The sequence below is a fragment of the Enhydra lutris genome, unplaced genomic scaffold, assembly GCF_002288905.1.
Source record: "Enhydra lutris kenyoni isolate GAN:26980312 unplaced genomic scaffold, ASM228890v2 scaffoldscaffold77, whole genome shotgun sequence".
Classification (NCBI taxonomy): domain Eukaryota; kingdom Metazoa; phylum Chordata; class Mammalia; order Carnivora; family Mustelidae; genus Enhydra; species Enhydra lutris.
The window spans coordinates 5,488,241-5,502,621 of NW_019154161.1; the positions used below are offsets into that span (position 1 = coordinate 5,488,241).

The 14,381-nt window shown below is 53.4% G+C and overlaps 1 protein-coding gene across 2 annotated transcripts; it reads left to right on the plus strand.

Moving 5' to 3' along the window:
• Positions 1–289: 289 nt before the first annotated feature.
• Positions 290–14,351, plus strand: LOC111160761 (ERCC excision repair 1, endonuclease non-catalytic subunit). Of its 2 annotated transcripts, XM_022524099.1 has the most exons (10): positions 611–635; positions 840–951; positions 1,898–2,113; positions 5,143–5,246; positions 6,483–6,582; positions 7,756–7,832; positions 12,200–12,299; positions 13,550–13,621; positions 13,855–13,923; positions 14,245–14,351. In XM_022524099.1, exons 1-10 carry the CDS (start codon positions 619–621, stop codon positions 14,296–14,298), a joined length of 921 nt encoding a protein of 306 aa, XP_022379807.1. In that variant the 5' UTR covers positions 611–618; the 3' UTR covers positions 14,299–14,351. The 2 variants fall into 2 exon arrangements, with proteins under 2 accessions (XP_022379806.1, XP_022379807.1); XM_022524098.1 differs by lacking the exons at positions 611–635; positions 14,245–14,351 and adding an exon at positions 290–384 and having other exon boundaries at positions 13,855–14,212.
• The last annotated feature ends 30 nt before the right edge of the window (positions 14,352–14,381 follow it).

Consider the following 14,381-nt stretch of genomic DNA (forward strand, 5'->3'; position numbering starts at 1 on the left):
CCTAATTTGATTTCCCGCCATTCCCCCCCCCCCACCCCGCCCCTCCACCCCACCCCACTCCACCCTCGCAGTGAATCCTATCCGGAGCTCGAGCACAAGGAGGTGCCTCAAAAAGGCACCGAAATTGAACTTCTCGGCAACCGGAGACGTTCAGGTGGCTAGGTCAACCGCTCTCTCCAACCCAAACCTCCGCAGTCCTCCAGGACCATAGAGAGCTGCGCGGGGACAGCCCCTCTCGAAGCTCTACCCCTCTGGGGAACGGTGAGAGCGGGATCGGGGGCTAGAGAGGCCGGAAGTGCGGCGAGCCCGGGGACGCGCTGGCCGCGTCGGCGGTGGAAAGCCTCGGTCCCTCTCCGGTTTTTCACTCGCGACTCGGGGGCAAGGGTGAGTCCTCGCGGCGCTCCGACCGCCGGCTCGGTCGAGAGGGGCGGGGAGGGGGGGGGCGATTGGTAGCCACAGGAGCCAATCAGTCGTTGTAGTGTTTCAGAGAAGGACGAGATGGAGCTAGGGGAGGGTATCAGGTGCGAGCCCTGTGGGCGGGAAGGAGGGGACAGAGGCTGGACTGGATCAACGGAGGGCGGGGCGAATAGAAAGTGGGGACCATGAGGGGCGGGGCTAATGGAACGCCTAGACCGGTAAGGGGCGGGGCGAGCCGAAGGTGGAGGCTCCCTGTGGGCGGGGCTTTAAAGAATCCGGGGCACTGGGTGTTTGGAATTTGACGCTGTGGAGCGTCGGGATTTTTGGGGTGGGGTGGCTGTGAGTGGGGGGTTCCTGCTGGGAGGATGGGAATGCAGGCCCTGGTGTCTCCCTCGCCCCCGCCGCCATGTCTTCATTTCCAGGCCCCAGAAGAACCTTGGGATGGACGAAGAGGGAGTGCGGCAGCCCTCTGGGCCACCCACGAGGAAGAAATTCTTCATACCGCTGGAGGAGGATGAGGCCCCTCCTGCAGGGGTAGGACGAGGAGATGGGGAGAAGGCTGGGAGGCTGGGCGGGCGATTGAGAGGAAGGAGGACAGGAACGGCCCTGTGGCCACACGTGTGGGTTAGGAAATGGGACCTGGGTCACCTTGGGAAAACACCTCTGCTCCGCAAGTCTGTTTCCCTATCTGTAAAATGTCATGGTGATTCCAAGAGAGGGCTCCAGACAGGGACAGCGAACCGGCAAGCCCTGTTTTATGTGGCCGGCACCCTGGTTTGCAAAACATCAGTTTATTGCTGACGTTTGAGAATTGGAAGGCTTTGCAATTAAAAAGAAAGTCTGCGCTTTTGGCATGTTTTGGTAAATGGAAGGAGCTAACAACACTGAGATTGTATTCCTACGGGAAAACAATTGGCTGGTGCTGAGGACCGGCTGGTCACTAGGGGCTAGGAAGAAAAACAAAGTGGGCTAACGGTATAGGGGGTGTTGGGGGAAAGGTGCTACCTTACTTGAAGGGACTGCTTCTCTGAGGAGGTGACATCTCGCCGTGATCTGAAAGAGGTGAGGGAGTGAGCTATGTGAGAACATCTGGAGGCAGAAGGGACAGCCAGTGCAAAGGCCCAGGGAGTTTGAGGGCAGCAAGAAGGCCAGTGGGGCTAGACTAGAGAAGGCAAAGGGAAAGAGGTGAGAGGTGAGACCCTCCTGAGGCAAGGGGCAGGGACAGATCGTCCAGAGTCTTGTGGGCTGTGGTGACAGCTTCGGCTTTTGCTCTGAGATGGGAGCCACCGAGGTCTCCAAGCAGAGTGTCATGAAATGACAGTGAACAGACTGTGGGGAGTAAGGGTGTCGGCAGGGAGCTGGAGAGGAGGTGACTGCAGGGGTCCGAGGGAGAGAAGACGGTTGCCAGGACCAGTGCAGAGGCTGAGGAGTGGGGAGAAGGGGCTCGATTTTGACTTTGACACTCCCCTTCCCTGCACAGGTCAAGCCCTTATTCAAATCCACCCGGAGCCTGCCCACCGTGGAGACCTCACCTCAGGCAGCCCCTCAGACATATGCTGAGTATGCCATCTCGGGACCTCCAGGAGGGGCTGGAGCGCCACAACCCCCGGGGCCTGAGCTCCTGGCAGGAGAGACTGCTAATCAGGCCCCCAAACCAGGGGCGAAATCCAGCAGCATCATTGTGAGCCCCCGCCAGGTAAGGAGGGGATGGAGAAATGGGGGAAACTTGGGTTATGGGGCGGGGAGTTCTGGTGGGTAAGTGGAAGGGAGGCTGAGCTCTGGCCACTGTGCTCCGGGCTGGGCCCCTCTTTCATTCATCCATTCAAGTACACGTATGAGCTGAGGTTGCCCCCTGTCCTGTTGTTTGTTATGACAAAAATACCATAGGCTGGGTAGTTTAAACAGCAAACATTTATTTCTCAGAGTTCTGGAGCCTGGGAAGTCCAAGATCAAGGCCCTGGCAGATTCAGTGTCCAGGAAGGACCCCGGTTCATAGACTGCTGTCTTCTCAGTGTGTCCTCACACAGCAGAAGGGGGGAGGGAGTGCTCTGGGGTCCCTTTTATGAAGGCCCTAATCCCCTTCACGAGGGTTCCACCTTCATGACCAAATCGCCTCTCCTCACTTCCTAATACCATCACATCATGGGTTAGGATTTCCACATGTGAATTTGGGGGGGGGCACAAAAGTTTATCTGTAACACTCTGACTCTTTGGGTGCGACCACGTTAGTGCAACTAAGTTTCCTGTCCCCCTGGGTTTGTTCATTCATTCAAAAACTGTTTCTTTTTTCTTTCTTTTTTTTTTTTTTTAAAGATTTTATTTATTTATTTGACAGAGATCATAGGTAGGCAGAGAGGCAGGCAGAGAGGAAGGAAAGCAGGCTCCCTGGGGCTCGAACCCAGGACCCTGGGATCAAGACCCGAGCCGAAGGCAGAGGCTTTAACCCACTGAGCCACCCAGGCACCCCCCAAAACTGTTTCTTGAACGCAGGCCTGAGTTCGCATCCTGCTCTGGCACACAGTAGCTGTGTGATCTTGAGTGAGTGACTTAACTCATCTGTGCCTTTGAAGTGAGGTTTTGCCTGCCTGCTGTCCGCAGATATGTTCAGAGGTCGCCAGGTGCTCGTTCTAGGCCGGGGATAGAGTGATGGAAGGGCAGCGGGTGAGGGCTCTGCCGTTGGCGGAGGTCCCTTTCTGCAGAAGAGCGGCCACTTACAGAGATACTGGTAGGACCCGAGAATGTGAAAAGACGCGCGGTATTGTCTGCCAGGGAAATGCAAATCAAGATCCCAGTGGGGTAGCAGCTTATGCCCATGAGGATGGCTCTCATCAAGGGGCCATAGAAAGGTCTCGAGGCCAGGAAGGAACTGGAGCCCACATGGGCTGCTGGTGGGAATGCACAATTGTGCAGACACCTTGGAAAACAGTCTGGTAGTTCCTCAGACACTTAAGCATAGAGTTCCTGGGGTACCTGGCTGGCTCAGCTGGTGGACCTCAGGGTTGTAGGTTCGAGCCCCATGTTAAGTTTAATTACTTAGAAATATATATAATTTTTTTTAAAGATTTCATTTATCTATTTGACAGATCAAAAGTAGGCAGAAAGGCAGGCCGAGAGAGAGGGGGAAGCAGGCTCCCCGCTGAGCAGAGAGCCCGATGCAGGTCTCGATCCCAGGACCCTGAGATCATGACCTGAGCCGAAAACAAGAGTCAGATGCTTAACCAGCTGAGCCCACCCAGACGGCCCCCACAAAAATAAAATCTTGAAAAAAATAAGAGTTACTGTATGACCCAGGAAGTCTACTTCTAGGTAGATGTTCCAGAGAAAAGACAACATACATCCGTACAAAATCTGGGGCACGAGTGGTCCCCGCAGGTTTGTTTCGAATAGCCAAAAAGTGCAGACCACCCACATGGCTGTCGGCTGACGTCTGGCTCCTTTCACCTGGCATAAGGCTTTCAGGTTCCTCCACGAGGAAGCGCAAGTCCGTGCTTTCTTCCTTCCCCTTCGTGGGCCCGAGGGTATCCCCACATGTGGGGGCGCCGGGCCGGGGTTCTCCTCCCTCCACTGTTGGTACTCATTGGTTATTCCGAAGATGCTGCCCTGAACATTAGCATTCGGGTTTTTCGGTAGATGTGGGTTTTCGGTTCTCTGGGGAATTTATGCAGGGGTGGACTTGCTGGGTCATGGGGCGGCTCTAGAGTGAGCTTTTTTAGGAACTGCCAAACCATCTTCTCCAACACAGCATCAGTTTAGTTCCTGCCAGCTGTGGGCAGGCGTTCCAGCTTGCCCAGATCCTCACCACCTTTCCTTGTCTGTCTTTTTGACCATTTTGGCCATTCTTGTGGGTGTGAAGGGGACAAGGTGATCCAATTATTTATTTATTTATTTACGATTTTATTTATTTATTTGAGAGAGAGAGTGAGAGAGAGCATGAGAGGGGAGAAGGTTAGAGGGAGAAGGAGACTCCCCGAGGAGCAGAGAGCCCGATGCGGGACTCTATCTCAGAACTCCGGGATCACCACCTGAGCCGAAGGCAGTGGCTTAACCCACTGAGCCACCCAGGTGTCCAGTAATACTTTTTAAAAAAGTATTTTGTTTATTTGAGAGAGAGAGATCACGAGCAGCGGGGAGGGGTAGAGGGAGCCGGGAGCCCGATGGAGGGCTCGATCCCAGGACCCTGGGATCATGACCTGAGCCCAAGGCAGATGCTTAACTGACTGAGCCACCCAGATGCCCCAAAGTAATCCTTTAAAAATGAAAATGGGATCCTGTCTCAGGTAGACATCCTAACTGGAGGAGGAGGGGGAGAGGGACATGTCCACGATCAGGCTCCGGTCGCTGGATGGTGGGGCTGTCCCCGAAGTGGGGCCTCTTGGAGGAGCAGGTGTGATGGCTGATGCTGAAGGCACTTGGAGGCAGTGAGGCAGACCTCCTGGAGGAAGTGTCCCACGGCCCCAGGACACACACGTGGGGCCAGGGGAGAGGGCTGAGCTAGAGAGACTCAGGGATCCTTTAGTTAAGGCTCAGGGCTGGGGGGAGGGGCCTAGGTCAGAGCCAGAGCACCAAGGACATTCAGGCTGAGGAGGTAGACTCTGGAGAGGAGGTCCACAGGCACAGGCAGGAAGAGGTGGGGAGGTGTTGACAGTGGTGGGGGAGGGGGTCCTGGGGTGTCAGTAGTCCCAGGGCTATTCCTGTTAATGGCTTTGGCCCTTCTTCCCTCCCCAGAGGGGCAACCCCGTGCTGAAGTTTGTGCGTAACGTGCCCTGGGAGTTTGGTGATGTGCTTCCCGACTACGTGCTGGGCCAGAGCACCTGTGCCCTGTTCCTCAGGTGAGCTCTGAGGGGCTGCCCACCTTCCAGGGAGGCCTGGGAGTGTACGCCCCAGTGTTTTGGACCGTTCACTGGGAGACGTTTGCATGTGGCCCTGTTGGCTTTGGGCCTCCATGGGACCTTGTATGGAAGGAAGAGGTCTTAGCCTGGAGGTGCCCAGAGTCAGAAGAGCTACAGGCCCAGACTGTGGGTCTGAGGGAGGAGGGGCTGGGGGCACGGGCTCCTCAGTCTGAGGGAGGACAGGGCTGGGGGGCCTTAGGCTCCCGGTTCTGAGGGGGAGGGGGTTGGGGGCTTGGGCTCCTGGGTCTGAGGGAGGAGGAGACTGATGGCCTGGACTTCTGAGTCTGAGGGAGGAGGGGCTGGGGGCCTGGACTCCTGGGTCTGAGGGAGGAGGAGGCTGGGGGCTTAGGCTCCTGGGTCTGAGGGAGGAGAGGGCTGGAGGCTTTAGGCTCCTGGGTCTGAAGGAGGAGGAGGCTGGGAGCCTGGGCTCCTGGGTCTGAGGGAGGAGAGAGCTGGAGGTCTTAAGCTCCTGGGTCTGAAAGAGGAGGAGGCTGGGGGCCTGGGCTCCTGGGTCTGAGAGAGGAGGAGGCTGGGGGCCTGGACTCCTGGGTCTGAGGGAGGAAGGGGTCAGGTCACTCATGTCCCAGACATCTAGGATGAGTTGGTGAGAACCAGGATTTCTCTACCCTCTGCCCCTATGAAGCCCATTCCCTCTCTACTCCCCGGGGTTCCTCTCCAGACAGAGCTCGAGGGGGAAGTGAAACTTCTAAGTTCCTGTCCTCCCTGCAAGGTGGGAGAGCTGGTGGCTGCTGGGCAGAGATGTCCCCTAGTTCCCTGGGTGGGAAAGCCACCCCTTCCCCCTGCCAGCCCCTTTTGAGGCCAAAGCAGACAGTCCCTGGGATGGGCCTGCCTCCCAAGATCAGCTGCACAGTGTCCCCCAGTCCACGCTCTCTGAGCCCTGGTTTCCTATCCTCTACTCAAAGCCCAAGTCTCTTCCCTGCCTCCGTGAGGAACCTGGGGTCTGTCCCTCCAGGGAGCCAGAGCCAGGCAGCCCTCGCTGTGAACCCCACTGTGCCCCTGCCTTGCTGAGTGAGCTGGGCCACGTCACTTCACTTCTCTGAGCCTCAGATCCCTGTGTTGCCCACACCCTCTGCCTGCCAGCGAGAGTGAACAAGGGCTCCTGGGGTCTCGGGGAGACTGAGGCCTCCCAATCCCTCCCTCTCCCCTGCCCCCCAGCCTCCGCTACCACAACCTCCACCCAGACTACATCCACGAGCGGCTGCAGAGCCTGGGGAAGAGCTTCGCCCTGCGAGTCCTGCTCGTCCAGGTGGACGTGGTAAGCAGTGGTCACTTCCCTACCGGCCTCATTGGCCCCGTCTGTGAAATGGGGCGCGTTGGGCCTCACGGCCGCCAAGTGGACTGTTGAATCCTGAGGGAAGATGCAAGCCGAAACCTCAGTGAGGAACCACCTCTCACATCTAGGATTGACACCCTGTATTGGCAAGGGGGGTCGGAAGGTAAAATCATCCGTCTCCTCCTTCCCCATCCCACTTCGGCAGAGCCCAGCCTTCTGCCGCCTGAATGTGTCTTGAATCGGTGTCATCCTCTCATCCAGGGGCTTGGCTCCAGCCTCTTTCCTTGTCTCATGGCCTCTAACCTCAGTGCCTCCCCTCCTTACCGCAGCCAGAGGAGTTTCCCTAAAGCACAGATCTGTCTAGATCTCTCCGTGGCTCTCCAGTGCTGTCCGTGGCCCGTGAGGCCCTGTGTGCCCGCCCCCCATGCCCCACACTCTGGGTTCATTTCTTTTCTTTTCTTTTTTTTCTTTTAAGATTTTATTTACTTATTTGACAGGGAGAGAGATCACAAGTAGGCAGAGAGGCAGGCAGAGAGAGAGGGAGAAGCAGGCTCCCTGCTGAGCAGAGAGCCCGAAGCAGGGCTCGATCCCAGGACCCTGAGATCATGACCTGAGCCGAAGGCAGAGGCTTAACCCACTGAGCCACCCAGGCTCCCCTTTGGGTTCATTTCTAAGCTTCCGTGTGGTTACCCCTTTACATTATTCTCACCTACTATGTGAATCATAACTCCTCAAGCCCTCTTTCCCCTCCCATCCTTTGGACAAGCTGTTCTCTGTGGAATTCCATTTTTGCTCTCCTTTGCCTCCTTCGCACCTCTTCATCCCCCTTCAGGTCTCAGCTCAGATGTCCCTTCCTCCAGGAAGCTCTCCCTGATCCCCTGGGCAGGTCAGATGCTCCTACTCTCCCATCCCAGTCCTGGCCACTGTGGCTCATCACTGTGCGGGGACAGTTTATCTGCCTCATCAGACTGTGAGCCCGAGAGGGCAGAGCCTGGGCCGTGTTGGTTGCTGCGGGGTCGCGGCACTGTCCAGCCCAGTCAGCTTAGCGCGTGTCAGTCGAGTGGAAGGTGCTTGGCATCCTAACCTACTGTGTTTTCAAGACTGTAATTCCTGCTTTCTACCAAATTTCTCATTCTGACTTTCTTTTCCACCCAGAAAGATCCTCAGCAGGCCCTCAAGGAGCTGGCCAAGATGTGCATCCTGGCTGACTGTACCCTAGTCCTTGCCTGGAGGTGAGACCGAGGCTCCCCACCCAGGTCAGGCTCCATCCGGAGAGTCAGTCCACCCCAGCCCCGCCCAGACCTTTCCTTCTCCTGCCATGAACTCCCCGTATGAGCCTGGTCCAGGCACTGCCTCCCTCTGGGCCTCAATGTCTTCATCTTTAAAATAGGGTCTTAATATCTTAGAGGGCCATGGTCACCAAAACAGGTGACCTGGGTCAGATTGCCAGAACCATACTAGGCACTGATGAGTTAGATATAAAGTCTGTCTGAATAACTGATTCCACATCTGGGTTTCTAAAGACTATTTAGATTGGCTAATTTCTTTTTTTTTTTTTTTTAAAGATTTTATTTATTTGACAGACAGAGATCACAAATAGGCAGAGAGACAGGCAGAGAGAGAGGAGGAAGCAGGCTCCCCGCTGAGCAGAGAGCCCGATGCGGGGCTCCATCCCAGGACCCCGGGATCATGACCTGAGTCGAAAGCAGAGGCTTTAACCCACTGAGCCACCCAGGCGCCCTTAGATTGGCTAATTTCTAATTGGGAAAAAGATATCCCTTCCTCACACCATAAAGAAAAATTAAATCCTGACAAATTAGAGACATTAAAAAAAAAACAAACGTGTTAGAAGAAATCTTACAGGAGAATGTTTTTTGTAATCTTGGGGTAGGAAAAGTTTTGGGTCTAAGCAAGACCCAAACCCCAAAGCCATAAAGGAAAAAGTTTGGCTGATTTGAGAATATTAAAACTTTAAAACTTCTGGATAGTCGGGCGCCTGGGTGGCTCAGCGGGTTAGAGCCTCTGCCTTCGGCTTGGGTCATGGTCCCGGGGTTCTGGGATGGAGCCCCGCATCGGGCTCTCTGCTCAACGGGGAGCCTGCTTCCTCCTCTCTCTCTGCCTGCTTCTCTGCCTACTTGTGATCTCTGTCTGTCAGATAAATAAATAAAATCTTTAAAAAAAAAAAAAAAACAAACTTCTGGATAGTAAGAGACTGTAAATAAAGTTAAAAGCCAAGTGACAAATTACAAAAAAGTACTTGCTGTGCACATATATATATACACATATGCAATGTGTATATATATGTATAAAATAAATATTTAACATCTCTAATTTATGTATGTACATATAAGTTATATTTATACAGTGTTAGTACACTTAAATATTTATACTTACATGCATATATTTAAACATTTATTATATATTTGTATGTGGAAAGAAATTTCCAGAAGTCAGTAAGAGCCCAAATAAGCATCTAATTCAGGTTGCCAAAACACATGAAAAAATACCAACTTTATCGTTTATCAGGAAAAAAATAAATTTTATTTTATTCTATTTTTTTAAGATTTTATTTGAGAGAGCGAAAGGGAGCACGTGTGGTGGGGGAGGGGCAGAGGCAGAGGAAGAAGCAGACCCTCTGCTGAGCAGGGAGCCCAATGTGGGGCTCCATCCCAGGACCCTGGGACGATGACCTGAGCCGAAGGCGGACGCTCAACCCACTGAGCCACCCAGACGCCTGAAAAAAGCTGCTTTTTGAAAATGAGGTGCCATTTTCCTCTCATAAATCTGGTGAAAACGTCTCAGATGGATAGCATGAAACGGGCACCTGCACATTTGGTTGGCGGGAGACTTGATTGGCTATTAACATGAAATAGACGCCGCTCTTCAACGCAGACATTCCCGCACCAGGATGAGCCCTGCTCGCATGTGCAAATGTGCGTCTGCGATGACGCGGGCCATCAGTGCAGCTTCAGTGGTGAGAACCAGACAGCACCGTATTTTTATTTATGGGCAGAAGGAAGGAGAGGGAGCCGTGTTTTGGAACAGACACGTATGCGGATAAACTAGAAAGGGCTACAATGGGCTCCAGGCCTTGGACAGCGGTGACCTCTGGGGAGGGGATCCCAGAGTCCTGGGATCGAGCCCCCCATCGGGCTCCTTGCTCAGCGGAGAGCCTGCTTCTCCCTGTCCCCCTACCCCAGTTGTTTTCTCTCAAATAAATAAAATCTTTAAAAAACATAGAACAAAGATGCTCCTTGTGCTTTTTTTTTTTTTTTTTTTTAAGATTTTATTTATTTGACAGAGATCACAAGTAAACAGAGAGGCAGGCAGAGAGAGGAAGAAGCAGGATCCCTGCTGAGGAGGGAGCCGGATGCAGAGCTCGATCCCAGGACCCTGAGATCAGGACCTGAACCGAAGGCAGAGGCTTTAACCCACTGAGCCACCCAGGCGCCCCATCCTTGTGCTCTTTTCTCTGAGGAAGGTACAAGGGTCTCCTGAGCTCTGTGCCGGAAACCAGGGTGCAGAGAGCGTAGAAGTTTCCTCTTAGCTCACAGAAGCCTTTCCAGATTGGCTTCTCTCACTTAGCAATACGCTTCTAAGGTTCCTCCAGGCCTTCTTGTGATTTGGAAGCTCACTTCTTACTGCTCAATAATATCCCATTGTCTGGATGCACATGCTTTCCCAGCTGTGTAATGTTCTGTCAGGCAGATAGGCCAGGTCATGACCTTGAACTCACGACCCCAGAGATCAAGAGTTGCATACTCTACCAACTGAGCCAGCCAGGCGCCCCCAAGTTAGTTGTATATTAAAAGCAATTCTAAACGTTACTCTATTTTGTGGGAAGTAGTGTCACGTCACATAAAGTTAAAGGTGCTGTTTCTCAGCTAGCTGTGTCATTTTGGGCAAGTGACCCCACCCCGCTGGTCCATGTTTCCTCCTCTGTATAATGGTTTGAAAATATTAAGTGCCATATAGGAGCTTTGGGGTGGGGGCGGGGGTTTCTGGAAGCTTCTGACCATAATGAGTTAGAGCAGTGCCTGGCATGCATCTAGACTCCCATGATGGCGAATGTTTACTGTGTCTTTACATGCAAATCATGGAATATTTTGCAACCATTAAATAAAAGAGGCGAAGCTCCTTCTGCTGACAGGGGAAGACATCCTGCTTATATTGCAGAGTGCGAAAAAGAAAGCAAATTCTAGGACGTGACACAATGTGGTAACGTGAGGGTCCCGAACAAATTATTAAGGACTGTAACAGGAGGGGCGCCTGGGTGGCTCAGTGGGTTAAAGCTTCCGCCTTCGGCTCAGGTCATGATCTCAGGGTCCTGGGATTGAGCCGCACTGGGCTCCCTGCTCAGCGGAGAGCCTGCTTCCCCCTCTGTCTGCCTGCCTCTCTGCCTACTTGCGATCCCTGTCTATCAAATAATAAATAAAAATCTTTAAAAAAAAAACTGTAATAGGGTCGCCTGGATGGCTCAGTGAGTTGAGCCTCTGCCTTTGGCTTAGGTCATGATCTCAGGGTCCTGAGATCGAGCCCCGAGTCGGACTCTCTGCTCGGCGGGGAGCCTGCTTCCCCCTCTCTCTCTGCTTGCCTCTCTGCCTACTTGTGATCTCTCTCTCTCTGTCAAATAAATAAATAAAATATTAAAAAAAAAAGAACCGTTAACAATAATCCTGCTGAAGAGAAAAGCCGCGCAACACCCGTCTAATGGGAAAAAAATAATTAGAAAAATGAAGGTTTCTTTTGAGAATATGAACCATCACTTAATTTAAAAAAAAAAAAAAAAAAAAAAAAAAAAAAAAAACATTGCTCTTTACCTTTCCTGAGGCCTTGACCCTGAATCCTTTATTTACTTCCACTCAACTCAGTCTTCGCAGGCTCCCCGAACAAAAAAAGGCAGCTTCTTCCCAGAGCCAATAAACTTGAGTTACTTTCTTCTGCACACAAATAGAGCCTTGTGAAGATTTGCTTAGGTCGCCTACCTTTGAAGCAGTTGGTTACAGGTCAGAGGAACCCGTGCCTGATGTGAAAATTGTGATTCTCAGGTCATGTTAGCGGCTATAGTAAGATTCGGCCGCCAGCTCGCCCGCAGCCTTCCTCTTGAAGGCTGGCTACATTAAAAACTGGCAGTGGGGACTGAAGGCCTCCTGAATTGGTCTTCCTGGGGCTGGGAAGAGAGTAACAGTGTTTGTGGTTTTTTCTCCCTCTCAAACTCCACATACCCGCTTCCCTTCCAGAATAGCTCATGTTTCTTAAACGGGTCTCTGAGCGCTTGAAGCCGTGGCTCCTATAATTGTCACAATTCTGCCATCCACTCCACTTTACAGATGAGGAGACTGAGGCCCAGAGAGAGAAAATCACTGGCCCCAGGGTCACTCAAGTGGGCAGGAGAAACCTGAATCCAGTGGGTCGGGCTCCCAGGCTCAGCCCCTAAGCTCAGCCCCTTAGTGCGCCTGGCTGGGGTGGTCGCTGGGGAACATTTAGAGGAGGAAAGTTTGTTTTTTTTTTCCCTCTGTATTAGTTAGCATCATAATGAACATAATGAACCTAAAACATGCCCCCCTCCCCCTGGCTGACCCGAATGTTCTCACCCCAGCCCCGAGGAGGCCGGGCGCTACCTGGAGACCTACAAGGCCTATGAGCAGAAGCCGGCGGACCTCCTGATGGAGAAGCTGGAGCAGGACTTCGTCTCCCGGGTGAGGCCACGGCACCTCCTTTCCCGGGCCTCCCCTAGCTCCTTCCCAGGGCTCAAACCTTACCTCTTCTCCCCATCCCACTCTCAGCTCCTTCTCCCCTTTCTCACTCACACAGCAGCTAGAGGGGTCTTCTTTAAGCACAAACTTGATTCTGCCTTCCCCAGCTCAGAACCCTCCCATGGCTCCCCAGTGCCTTCAGGGTACGCCTGGCCTCCTCACAAGGCCCTGCCTATAATGCCCAGCAGCCCCATCTGCCCCTGGTGTCACATTCTGTCACTTCTCCCAGATGTGGCTCACTCCTCTAAGCTTGTGACCTTCTGTTCCCTCTGCCTGCCTACCTGCCTAATCCCATCTTTCCCATCTCAGCTTTGATGCCTCCTTCTCCAGGAAGCCCTCCCTGATCCCTTGGCCAGGTCAAGTGCCCCTTTTGGGGTCTCCCCGCCAAGCCCTCCCTGTGTGGGTCACCACTCTCAGGAGCTGCTGTGTCTCCCACACTGGACTGGGAACCCCAGGAGGGCCAGGCTGGCTCGGTCTCTGTTGTGTCCCCAGCACACGCAGCACTCAGTGGGTGCTCAGGGAGTACTGGCTGAATGAATTATTTAACCTGGGCTCCAATGACTGAATAATGGTGGACATCCACTGCCACCGCTGAGGTGGGGAATCTTAGGGCCCCCCACTTGCCTGAAAAGAGGCCCAGAGGGGTCAATTCCCATGTCCAGGCCTCACAGGGAGCAAGCAGTGGGCTGTGGTTTTGAACTCACATGGGACTTCAGAGCCTGTAGTCTTCCCCTGGGCAGAACGAACTCGAGAGAAATGGTATTTATCTTCTTATGATGGGACTGACACCCTCTCACCTGGGCGGGGACCACTCTGAGATTAACTTATATTTTTTAAATTTTTTAAAGTTTATTATTTTTTTAAAGATTTTATTTGTGAGAGCATGGCGTGGGGGGTGGGGGGGAGGAGGAGCAGAGGCAGAAGGAAAGGGAGAAGCAGGCCCTGCACTGAGCAGGGGGGCCTGACACAGGGCTCGATGCCAGGAGCCTGAGCTGAAGGTAGACACGTAACAGACTGAGCTACTCAGGTAACCCACTGAGATGAACTTTTTAATCAAAGAAAAAGGCATTTAGTTGAACGCCTCCTGCATGCAGGGTGTCCGGGGACACAGTGGTGACCCAGCACTGCCCCCGACAGGCTCCCTTTTGCGGTCATTTCTTCTCGCGATGCATCTCTGCCTCTTTCGCTTCCAGGTCACTGAATGCCTGACCACTGTGAAGTCAGTCAATAAAACAGACAGCCAGACCCTCTTGACTACTTTTGGGGTAAGGAATGACTCCCTTGTCCCAATGGGCATTCTGACCCCTTTGCCTTTTCAAGAACCGCCCCCCACAACTGTTTCCTTCCACTGCTCTGCCCCCTTCCCCCCATCCTTCCTGCCTCCCCTGCCCTCGCACAGGACCTCAGCTCTTTCCTGGGATCTCTGAGACCTCCGATCAGCAGGTATAGGGTAGTCTCGTGCTCCCCATCTCTGACCCTTCGCTCCCATCTTTCTCAGTCTCTGGAACAGCTCATGGCCGCATCGCGGGAAGATCTGGCTTTGTGCCCGGGCCTGGGACCCCAGAAGGTAAGAGCTGTGGGAATGGGCTTGAGAGGCCGAGGCAGGAGACAGCTCCAAATTAAAGGGACCTCAGATGCCAAAGCTCTAAGATTTCAGAAGGCTCACAGTGCTTCTCTTATAGCTGGGGAAAACCGAGGCCCAGAGAGGGTGGGGACCAGCCCAAACTCACACAGCCAGTCTGGGACAAACTCAAGATCTGGCTCTTTCACTCCTAGTCCCCAGAGTCCCCTCCGGCTGAGAGGGAAAGAAGCAAAGCCCACTCCAGATGCAGCAAACAAATGGCTCATTTAATGACGGGCTCCTCGTTTCTTTCTTGCTCTCACCCAGGCCCGGAGGGTGTTTGACGTCCTACATGAGCCCTTCCTGAAAGTGCCCCGATGACCCCAGCTTCGAAGGAGGCCCTTGGTGTAACAATAAAGCATTTTCCTGGCCCAGGCTGCTGCTGGTGTGCTGGGGCAGTCACC